The 12,528-nt window shown below is 36.3% G+C and overlaps 1 protein-coding gene across 2 annotated transcripts in view; it reads right to left on the bottom strand.

The window, feature by feature from the left end:
- Positions 1-12,528, bottom strand: part of parga (poly (ADP-ribose) glycohydrolase a) — a 47,362-nt gene that overhangs the window by 9,805 nt on the left and 25,029 nt on the right. For both annotated transcript variants that reach the window (XM_054798602.1, XM_054798603.1), the window contains 3 exons: positions 6,663-6,741; positions 6,487-6,595; positions 4,203-4,308 (listed from right to left, as the gene is read on the bottom strand). In XM_054798602.1, coding sequence (XP_054654577.1) covers positions 4,203-4,308; positions 6,487-6,595; positions 6,663-6,741 — 294 coding nt within the window. The remainder of the gene's footprint in view (positions 1-4,202; positions 4,309-6,486; positions 6,596-6,662; positions 6,742-12,528) is intronic.

Genomic DNA, 12,528 nt, shown 5'->3' with positions numbered 1-12,528 from the left:
TTTTGACTAATAATAGACCATAGTCTACCACGAGACAGTGATCATTTATTAATTAATTAATTTCTGGAAAACCGCAGTATAGCGAGGGATGGCCGTACTACCTTGCCAGGTGCTAGCATGCTAACTTTTAGCATGTGAGTATTTTAGCTAATATCTTTCTATCACTTGTGTACATTCATGGCTTGATACAAAATCATGGCCGAACTGCACTTTTGGTACTTAGGGTTATCCTGTTAGGTGCTCGCTTTCAGATTTTGCACTTCAACTACCATCGATTGCAGGGTTTCATGTGACGTCACATCCGGGTGTTTTCGGTAGTGATGTGCGATACCACTGATTTTGTTTCGGAGCCCATACGGAGTAAAATTCAGACTGGTATCGGCGATACACCATCCGATACCGATAATTTGTGCAAATTCACCTAATTGGTCTGGTAAATTTTAAAAAGCAGTGTATTTCATATCATAGCATAAACAATACAAGACATTTAATTCAATTACTAACTAAATACATTGTTAATTTAAATAAATAATGAATGCAATAATGAATTTAAGTAATTCATTTATTTTATACCCTGGAATATATTGAGGTAACGGGGTTATTTACAATATAGCCAAGCTAATATACAACAACAGAAAAAACAGGACAAAATCATATAAAATATGTGAAAATGGTACTTACATTTTTTTTTTTAATTAAATTATTCATTATTAAGAAGTACTATAAGAATGAAAACCTTCATAGTATCGATATTTTGATTTGAGAATCGATTTTAAGAGCGTAAAAAGCAGGTATCGGAAGTATCGATATTTCAGTATCGACTCGCACATCACTATTTTCCAGCCCTGCCTCAAATAGATGGGGGGCAAACAAGCGTATCCGTAACTAGAAGTAACGAGATGTATAATCAGAGCAAAAATACCGCATAGATGCGGCGTTCTCATATGTGAAAATTGTTTAAATACAGTCATGGAAAAAATGATTAGACCACCCTTGTTTCTGTTTATTGACCCATTAGAATGCCTGGTACAACTAAGGACAAATATTATGATGATAAAAAATATAGCTCAGAAGAGTTTAATGTAAGAGCTGATATCTAGCAACTTCCATGGTTTTCTTGATAATAACCAAAATCACTTAAGTTCTTACATGAATAGCTATAGCATTGTACTGCCAAACTGCCAAAAAATGAACTCTTATGAGCTATTTTTATTGTCATTGTTATATTTGTCCAAACAAAAAGGTACCTTAGGCATTAAAGGCATTAAAATGAACAAGAAACTGAAGAAACAACGGTGGTCTAATCATTTTTTCCGTGACTGTATGTATTTCGGAAAACGCCATTACTAAGATAGTCCATCATAATGGGAAAAATGTTCAGGAAATGCTGAGAAGCAATGGCGTCTGCTAACCAGCTGTGGCTCTAGTTGAGTGGAACCGAGTAAACACGCTCCAGTTTACAGCGAGCAACAAGAAGCACAATTTCTGCTAAAATGAGTTAAAATATTGTTAGAACTTGCAAATGTGAAATACAGCCTCCTGGAAGAATGTCCAGCAATGCTACACGTTGGCATGCTGCCCAGAAATAGTGCGTCAAACCCGGATGAAAATTGTCTATGGAGCTCAAACAGTGCAGCGAACAATGAAGCATGTATTCAAGAACGCATTCATACACACTGATTGGCACACAAGCCGGGCTAGAGGTTCGCAACAGGTGACATTCACATCCAAATTTCAGCGGAAATGTTTATAGTTTAATTACTAATATCAACATTTCAGCTCTTTCTCGTTATATTATGCCTTTTGCTCAGTAAGTTTCCCCAATTTTGATCCCTCGTTTATCACGGTTAATTGGTTCCAGACCCTTCTAAATACACCTCTAGACATTAAATACCACCCCTATTGTCACCTTTACACCACTATTACCATAAATAGCAGACAAATATGAGAAAATAAAGACAAAAAATAAGACTCATGCTCGTATGTGTTAGTGTAAATGTATTCCGGTCCCAGGGGAGCTGAATGGGGGGCGGACAGGAAGTGATGTCAGGGATTCAGAGTAGAGTTTTAGCTTGGCGTGAATTACAGCCGCAAAGTAGCCCGTGTCAGGCATTATTGTGCCTGTTGAGAGATCATTCAAACCTTATACATGAAATATTTTCCTAATTAGAGCATAAAAAACCTGTTTAACACCTTCTAAATACGGTTTAACATTATTAGAGTCCTCTAGACATGAAATAAACACTCCTATAGTCACCTTCACACTCCTATTACCCAATGTACAGTCATGGACATAAGAGAAAATAAGACATTTAAAGACATAAATAGGACTTGTGCTCGTGTGTATTGCTGTAAATGTGTAGCCCGTGTTAGGGATTATTGTGCCCATTGTGAAATCACTGAAACCTGCAGAATAGCCTGTTGTTTTGCCAATCAAGTCTGGTGCTTGTGTGTCTCACCCAACATTACAGTAACATTACTGACATTGACTAATAATATTGAACCATAAAACAGCACCATTTATTAATTAATACATTTTTGAAAAACTGTGTGAAACCGCAAAATTTGAAGCGCAAAGTGACGAGGGATTGATGTAATATGTTGTTGGGCAAGGCAAAACCAGTCGCAGGCCACAAAGTGCCCCAGGACGGCACTTCGGACACCCCTGCTTTCATAGCTCTCTGTCAGAGTTTTGAGCGTGTGACAAAGCCAAAACATTTCGCTCGTTGGCTTCCCATCGTGCTACTGTTTTTTTTTTTTTAGTCTTTAATTAAGTCTGCAAGAATGAACTAAATGTATGATGTTGCAACGGCGTGTCACATTTGACCATTACCAATACCGCTAAAATGTGCAGCGTTAAGTATTCTCCGGGACAGTTAAGTGCGCCCCCCGCTTATGAAGAGTGATGTTGTGCGAGTCCACTGAGGGCTCCAATTTATGCTCTCCCTGCCTTGTAATCAATCGGCCTTTTAATGGAACGCATAAACATGTGTCAGCTGCTCAATGGAACGGGGTGGGGGGAGGACTTTGGGGGGGGGTGAGTGAAACACGGGCATGGCTTCTAATTGAGCGAGAGATTGGGAGGAATCAGCAAATGTAGCAGCGAAATTGTGAATGGCAGGAAGTGCAGAAAATGAACTACTGCATCGACTTAAATCATCAGCGTCAAACTCAAGGCCTGAGGGCCAGATTCGGCCTGCCATACCATTTTAGGTGGCACGCAAAAGCCTGGAAAAAAAAAAAAAGTTTAAATTTTTTTACAATTTTGTATTTTATTATCATTAGTATTTAATAAAAAAAAATAATAATAATAATAATATATATATATATATATATATATATATATATATATATATATTTTCATTTTTATTATTTTTTACATTTTAAAAACATTTATATTATATAAAGCAAAAACACTTTTCTGGCTAAATGCTGACTATTTTATTTGATTATTAGTATTTATAAAAAAATATTTTTTATAAATTTACATTTTATTATTATTTTATGAAATTGCTTAAAATATAGATATTTTTTCTTGTTGATTATTTTTTTTTTATTTTATTTTATTATCTTTAGTGTTTAAATTTTGAAATGTATTTTTATTTTATTATTATTCTTTTAATTTTTTTTAATATTTAGATTATATTAAGCAAAAAATACTAAAATAAAAACAAAACAGACAATTTTTCTTGCTGAATGTTTTTTAGGTTTTATTTTTCGCTCATATTTTTTAAAATATAGATATTTTAATTTTATTATTTTTATTTTTTTTTCAAATATATTTATATTGCATTATATAAGTCAAAAATAAAATTTTAAAAATGATTGCTGAATTGTTAAATTATTTTATTATCATATTTTAATTTTATTATTAAAAAAAATATATAAGTAAAAAATAATAACAAAAAAGAAAACTGACAGTTTATACAATAGCTGTATAATAGTTATATATAATTATATAATAATTGACTTACGGTATACTATTATACCATTAGTACATGACAATTTAGCTCTTAAAAGGAACAGTATGATGAAAGCCCAGTTCAAATATTGTATTACAGTTAAATTGTTGTACTGGCAGTTGCTGTAAAAAGTGCAGGTTTACAGTCACCAATTTGTATTTAACACAAGAGATTTGAAACAAATGTTGCTCACTCTAAAACTTGCTTACTCCTACGTGTGACTCAATTCCATACTGGTACCTTTGAGTCGCGTGTCTCCACCGAAAGCTCCACAGCCCCAGTTGCCAGTGGCAATGGCGGAGAGGTGTTTTCTGTTGGCATTATTTCGGAAGAATCCACAGTATGCCTAAAAAAATACACAACGGTAATATGATAAGGCAGGGGTATCCAAAGTCCGGCCTGGGGGCCATTTGCAGGCCGTGGCTGTTTTTATTGGCCGGCGGTGCATTTCAAATACATAATTCAACAAAAAAACCCAACAACATTCGACAAAAATTTTACAACAACAACGTCAAAATACTGCGATTGGCTGGCGACCAGTCCAGGGTGTACCCTGCCTGTCGCCCGAAGTCAGCTGGGATAGGCTCCAGCATACCCCCGCGACCCTAATGGGGAGAAGTGGTATAGAAAATGGATGGATGGATGTCAAAATATTAAGAGAAAAAAAGTTGTAATATAATGTGATAAAGTAGTACATTTTTTTGATGATGAAAAATAACGTCATTTTTGTAGCATGAAGTTCAAATATTTAACAAAAAATGTTATGTTTTTTAAGTCGTAATATGACAAGAAATGAAATAAAGTTGTAATTTTTGGACAAGTTGGTTCGGGAAAACGTACAATATTATGGGAATAAGTCAAAAAATTATGAGAAAAAATGTACAAGAAGAAAATTGAAATAGTTGGGGGAAAAAAAAACGTAAGGAAAAAACAGCTGTAATTTTACAAGAATAAAGGCAAAACATTAACAGAAAAAAGTCAATTTTACAAGAATAAACTTGCAATATTATGAGGGAAAATAATGTACTTTTAGTAGCAATGAGTTGAAATAGTCAAGAATTTTTTTTTTTTTTTTTTTTTTTGAAGTCGTAATACTATGAGAAACAAACAAAACAAAATGAAGTTGAAATTTTTGGAAAATTAGGTTGGGGAAAAGTTATAATATTATGGCAATAAAGTCAATATTACGACGAGAAAATGTACAAAAAGAAAACCCAACAGCAGAAATGGAAAAAACAGCTGTAATAGAGAATAAAATAAATTAAGGATAAGCAAACAATACAAAATAAAATTTTAATTTTTGGAAAATTTGGTTGGGGAAAAGGTTTTAATATTATGGGAATGAGGTCATAATATTACAAGAAGAAAATTATTTAAGAAGAAAGTTGAAATATTTGGAAAATAACAATTAAAAAAAACCTGCAAAAATGGGGGACTGAAGTTGATACTCTTAACAGGCTTTTTCACCGACTGTATATCACAAAGCTGAGATGCAGATTTTTCTTGAAATATATTTAACTTCTTAGCATATGTTATGCAAAGTTGCATCCTTTTATTTTTCACTATGGTACTAAGTTGGGACACTCCTGTGATAAAGTGTAGAAGAAACAGCAGTTACTTTTTACTGTATGTGTGTAATCCATTTTGGTCATGTGCATATTGATGTTCGGAAAAACAAAAATACATTTATGAACAAAAATTCTGCAAATTTGCAAGGCAGTGAATGCCGATCCACTAGTCCACTTTGGACATCCCTGATTTAACTGTTCTGACTCTCACTAGTCGTCCGATTGCAGGGGTGCCCAAAGTTTTTCCACCGAGGGCTGCATACTGAAAAATAAAAGGATGTGGGGGCCGCTTTTACATTTCTTTTTTTTTTTTTTTTTAAACCAACCCATGTGGATATCTTGAGACCTTTTTTCTGTATTTAAAGAAACAAACAGTCTGAATCTTAGCATGTTGTTATCAGTGACAAAGCGTCTTATGTTAGTATAAAATCTGTATCCTTACATTAAATTTTTGCTGTTTTTTTTTTTTTTTTTACAAATATTTAAACTTTTTTTGTACATTTTTTTTCACAATATTATGACTTTATTCTCATAATATTTTTAATTCATTACTGTAATATTACAACGTTTTCCCCAACTTCATTTTCCAAAAATTGCTACTTTTCGTTGTTTTGCTTTCTTCCTCATAAGTCAACATTTTTTCCTTCACGCTTGCAGTTTGATGCTATTTTTTAATCTTAGAACTTTACTCTCTTCATATTTTGTATTTATTCTTGCAAAGTCAGTGCTCTATTTTTAATTTTTGCATTTTTTTGTTTTTGTTTTCTTGATTAATTGTATTTTTAGAAAGTGTAAAGGACCAAAGGCCCCACTTTGGACACCTATAAAGTACATTTATGGGGAAAAATCTGCAAATTTGCAGGGCCGTGAATGCTGGTCCACTCTGTATGAATTTGTAATTTGTGCTGTATTGCTTCTTTTCTTGGGTGGGAGCAAAAACAAAACCCCCGCCTCACCTTGTTGAGCTCTCTGGTCATCTTTTCCGGGAGAAACTGCTCCAGGAAATGTTTGTATTTCAGAGCATCAATGGCCACGATCTCCGTGCATCGTCTCTGCCAGTCATCTCTTCGAATTGACAATAAGACAAGTTATTTTTACTAGAGGGAGCAACAGCTTAAAGCCTAAAAACTACCTGGGAGTCTCATCTTTGTAGCTCTCGTCCCATTTGTAGGTCTCAGCATAGCCTGAATATCTGCTGTACTGTTCAGCACCTGCATAGAACCACAGACAAAGGAAGGTTTTGGCATAGAGACCATGAATGGAAGTCTAAAGGCTTTATGAATGAGGCCAAGTCTGCCAAAATTCTGGGACAAAACCCCCGAGATGTGCTGGAACTTCTGAGACATGGCTGTCGTTAACACAAAAGCATAAGAAAATGGCATGAGTACATAATCAGCAGTCAGAGCACACAGCGAAGCACAAATCTAATATAGTGCTCTGCATGACAGCACGCAGTATCATCATGGATTGGATTGCCGTCAATAAAAAGCCTGTGATTTCACAGGTAATCTGCTTTGGGGGTTAACATGAAAAGCTTCTGGGCATAATCAGAAGAAATGGCCCAAACATAAGAAGCCATTAATAGCGTCCTAAACAAAGACAAGACCCCAAGAAATTGGTCGTTTGTGTCGAATTACTGTGACTTAATCGTGCCTTGAGGCAAAACGGAACGCACAACTTGGCTGCAACCAGCAGGGGTGCTGTTGATGCAAGACTCAAAGACTGTTCCACATGACCGGGTGTGTGTATTTCGGAAGGGTGCTCTGATCGATCGGCTACCGATTAGGATCGTCCAGTTTCCATAAAAAACACGTGATCGGCATATGCCGTTCAAAGCCGATCACAAAAACGGATCGGCGTGAGGAGGCAAACACTACATGTGTGCTGTGTCACGTAGGGTTGCCAACACCCATATTGAGCCGACATATCGCACTTTGTCCCGTATTGCCGTGAGAATAAATACTAGTCGACAAAAGCTCAATGGCTACACCAATCGATGCCAGCATGTTTGATGACTCCCTTTAATCAAACCTATTGCTGTTTTCTTGCATCTTTGTTTACACACTCTGACGCCAGCTAGCCGGCTAGCGAGAGCTATTTGCCTAGCTTCTTGTCTTCGGACTCCAAATGTGACTTTTTAAACCACAGTGACATTTTGTTTTTAAAACAAATAAGCAATGCCGTTAGTACGAAGCTCATTTTTCTCCCAAGGGGAAGTGGATATCACGTTCATGAGGGTATGTACTAACTTTTTTCCCCATTAGCCACATTAGTTAGGGTTAGGGAAGGGGTGTCTAAACTTTTTTCCCCCGAGGGCTGCATACTCTTTTTTTTTTTTTTTTTTTCAACCCATGTCGAGATGCTGGGATGTTGTTTGTATTTAAAGAAAAAAAACAGCCTGCATCTCAGGTTTTTTGTTATCAGTGACAAGGCGTATTAAAGTCGGCCCTCGTTTATCGAAGTTAATTGATTCCGCGAAGTAGAATTCCTTATTTATAAATGGAATATTTTCGTAGTTACAGCATAGAAAACCTGTTTAAGACCTTCTAAATATGTTTTCAGGATTATTAGAGCCCTGTATGCATGATATACAACTCCTGTAGTCACTTTTACACTTGTATTACCAATATAGTCGACATAATAATAAAAAATTAGATGTCTTAGACCTAAATAAGTCATTACATAGACTAGCAGAATACTACTACTACATTCACACAGGAGCTGCTGTCAGCCACAACTCACGCCAGTTACTCTCCACACTGCTAACCATGCTACAGTAGCTAGGTGACGTCATACATGTCACTTCCTAGGCCCCGCCTCTTAAAGGCGCACAAAACGTCACAGATATTACACAACATATAACATCTTCTAAATGCTATTTGTTTTGTATTTTTCATTAGCCATTTATATGATTGAAAGTTTGGGCCAAGAATATGGACTTTTTTAAATATATGCATGTTTTGACTAATAACAGGCTGTATTCAACCACAAAACAGTGATCATTTATTGAATTTTTGAAAAACGGCGATAGTAAATGCGTGATGTAGCAAGTAACAACTGTATATTTGTATAACATTTATTTTTTTCTTATTTTATCAATTACTTTTATCAACTACTTTTATAATTTTTTTCAGAATATTATTGCTTTAGTCGCATAATATTGTATTACTACTAACTTATTAACTTAATTTTCCAAAAATTTCTAATTCTTGTTTTGTTCATTTCTCATATTACAACTTTTTTCCTTAAGTTTTCAATTTTGTTACCCATAAAGTCATAAAGCATTATGACTTTACTTAACTAATACTTCATTTTTATTCTTCCTTTTATTGCTCTTTTTTCCCCGAATTCCTGCTGTGTGTTTTTTAAGTTTTCTTGTGTAATTGTATTTTTAGAAAGTGCCGAGGGCCAATAAAAAATACAGCTGGCTCCCTGGCTACACTTTGGACACCATTGATTGACTGTTTTGCCTCTCACTATATGTAATATTGCAGAGTTGCCCAAACCACCGAGGGCTGCATACTGAAAAATCAAAAGATGCAGCGGCCACTTTTACTTTTTTTATTTGTTCATTTGTTTACTGTTTTTTTTTTTTTTTGCTGCATTTTTTGCTACATTTTTTGCTGCTTTTGTATTTTTACAAATATTTCAACTTTCTCCTTGTAAATTTTTTTCCACAATATTATGACTTTATTCTCATAATATTTTACTTCATTATTGTAATATAACAACTTTTTCCCCACCTTAATTTTCCAAAAATTGCAACTTTTTCTTTGTTTTGTTCTTTTCTCATATTATGACTTTTTTTTCCTTCAAGTTTTCAATTTGATGCTACTTTTTCCTCTTAATATTATGACTTTACTCTCTTCATATTTCGTATTCTTGTAAAATCACTGCTCTGTTTTCTTTTTTTTTTAATTGTATTTTTAGAAAGTGCCCATGGCCAATAAAATAACAGCTTGGCTGGAAATGACCCCCAGGCTGCAAGTTGGACACCTATAAAATACTTAAAATAATAATAAAAAAAATAATACATTTTTAAATAACATTAAATTGAATGTAAATGGATATCAATTTTGGAAATATGGACCATTATTTATTCTAAAAAATCATATACAGTTAGAAATCCCAGTTTTTGCAAGTTGTTGGTCCACTTTGTTTGAAGGTCCTTGAACGCACCATCTAACTTCTCCCACGCTGCACAAAAAGACTACTATACTGTGTTTTTCCCCTCATATTTGGTCCCAAATGCTAATACTATGTGATGATGTTATTGCATGCTAATGTAAATATCCATCTGGTCCACAACTTCAAGTTAATTCATGCTAGCCTGTTATCACACACATCAAAGAGCGAAGTTATAATCTTCTCTCTGAAAAACAAACTCCAGGCTAGTACTGGTGGATGCTGGGTCTGTATTCATTTAGTGCTTTTAATTTTATGTATTTCCTGTCTTAGTTTTACACAATATATAATAAATAAATAACATTTTATCGCTATAATGTATGACAAAGACCCCCATCCGCACCCTCGGTCGGCTGAAGGTTTGTGGAAACGAGAGCCGGTCAGTGGGTTCAAAAAAGTTGGGGACCACTGTTATAGGTGACAAAGTGTGTTATTAATTGTTGGTACCATTTTTTCAGTTCTGGGTTAGGGTTATGCTTACTATTAATCCCTCATACATCAAACTCTTGTAACCTTGTATTCCTTACACAGTGAAAAAGTTGCATTTGAAAAACAGTGTTGCTTAAAAAAAATAAACTTTTTTGGAATTTTGCCCATCATTCACAATCCTTATGTGAGACATGAACATACGTTTTTCCTCTTTTCCGTGTGTTCTAAAGATATAAAAACAGCTAAAGAGGCTGCTAAGAATGCAAGTACCACACCACACCGGCTAGATACGAGCCGGCTAGTGGCCTCAGGCCACAAGCGAAAGGTAACGCTACATATTAGAGCTGCCGCCACTGCTGCTGTTTTTGAGTTTGGAGAAGTTAATGGTAGGTGTAGCGTTCCTTTCTACGTTGCTCTGTGAAATCAATGTACTCAGGAAGGACGTTCCGCTAATGCTTAAAATGACCGTGAATGTGCCTGTTACTACATGCTCACAGCATGGTTATAAAACCATAAAACCTTGTTGAAGGTTTTTGGAGGTGTTGTAGTAGGAGGCTTTCTAGGCGGAATAGGTGTGCAAATTACATGCATTCTTACCTGCCTCTTTTTTTTTATCTCTTTTTATATCTTTAGAACGCACAAAAAAGAGAAAGACGTGTGTTCATGTCTCACATAAGGACTGTGGATGACGGGCAAAATTCCCCAAAAAGTGCTCTTTTCCTTTAAATCACAGCCATTTCTCATTTCATTGATTTTATTTCAAACACATAGCGTCAGTGTAACTTGTGAAAGTTTTTCATTAAAAAAAAAGCAACAACCCAAAAAGCATTGTTCAAATGAGCACAAGAATTGGGTGAATGAAAATTGTGTTCCTACATTTTTCATCACGGAGACACCCTAAAATGTCCACTCCTTCATTTCTACAATACAAGGGGCTCCTAATGTCCCTATTCCTCCATTTATCAGCAGACAAGAGCTGCTGTCCTCCTCTATCACCTTGATGTCATTTGTACTGGAAACCACCCCGCCTCCTTACGACATCTACCGCCATAAAGGTTCCCATCAGCAGATTACATCGTGGCCTTCTACCTTCCCATCTATCTGGCAACATCCACGCAGAAGCCCTGACGTCACGTTTGAGATGAATGGAAGACCTGTGTTTACTCGTGCTAAGAAATATAAATGGACAGGTGAGCAAACGTCTGGATTGCAGGAAAGACATAAGAGGAAACACGGCAGGCATGCAAAGGTTTGAATGATTCTGCGGCGTAACTGCTCCATTCCATTAGTGGAGCAATGACCTTAGTTGGGTTATAAATTCCTTTCTGTCCAAATGTAATAAAGTTAAGTGGAGAGGAGGAGGAGGGACCGAGGGAAGGGAGGAGGAGGACGGTGACGAACAACTGAAGGTGACTCAGAAGAGATGAATGTACCTGCGAGAAGATGGCGCGGCGCCGTCGTGTCGCTCGCCGCCGTGCTTAATGAGACAAAAGTCGATTTTTACATTGATGGAAAGGAATGAAGCCGTTTTTGCGCGTTTGGTGGAGGATCGCTGTCTGCCTGCTCTACGACGGAACCACTCTGTGGAAACCAGCACAAATCTTATCCTGGGGGATTTCTATAAATAAACCATTCTATTACCTCCTTTCCATTATGTGGAAATGAGTGTATGAGTGTGCTAATGTAAGAGGGGGGCAGACATGAAATGAGGTGGTGGCTAGAGGCCCCCGGGTTTGATTCAACTGGTGAACAGGAGAGGGGGTGACAGAAAAGAACCCCATGTATTCAAGACCTTGCGTCTTGTGTGGACTTAGTGTGGACTTGCTGTGTTCACTACTGTTTTGTGAAAGGAAAACAGATACAGTGAATGCCCACAAATTCACATATTTACGGTCAAAAAAATCTTTTTTTTTTTTCATTTTTTATACAGCTGAAAGATAAGACCGATAATTATCGGGCTGATATGAGAGAATTATGATGTCATACCGATAAATCATAATATGAAAAATAAATCTGATAACCGATGAGGCGAGATTACCCGTCCTGTGCGGGTGAGCAAATCAGCAAATCATGCACTTTTTTCTCCTACCTGTGATGTCATCGCCCATTGTAACGGGAAGCCATTTTGCGTGCTGGTTGTTGTACCAAATGCTTGGTGACAAGGGGAAAAAAAACCACCGAGCACACAAAAAACCTTATCAGCAGCATGAAACGCCAGCATCGCTACGACGCCTGCGGGTTGTTGTGCATAAGGTTTGCCAGAGACCTCCGTGGCATCACACCGGCTGCTCGGAGCTTGTGCCCGAATACAGCGCACCCTGATGGGCTAGTATCAGTTATCGGTACCATATCGGTCTTGAGAAGCAGAAAGTTATCGGTTATTG

Source organism: Dunckerocampus dactyliophorus, chromosome 14 (assembly GCF_027744805.1).
Source record: "Dunckerocampus dactyliophorus isolate RoL2022-P2 chromosome 14, RoL_Ddac_1.1, whole genome shotgun sequence".
In the NCBI taxonomy this organism is placed as follows: Eukaryota; Metazoa; Chordata; class Actinopteri; order Syngnathiformes; family Syngnathidae; genus Dunckerocampus; species Dunckerocampus dactyliophorus.
Note: the sequence above shows the minus strand (reverse complement) of the source record. Positions and strands in the feature narration are given on the sequence as shown.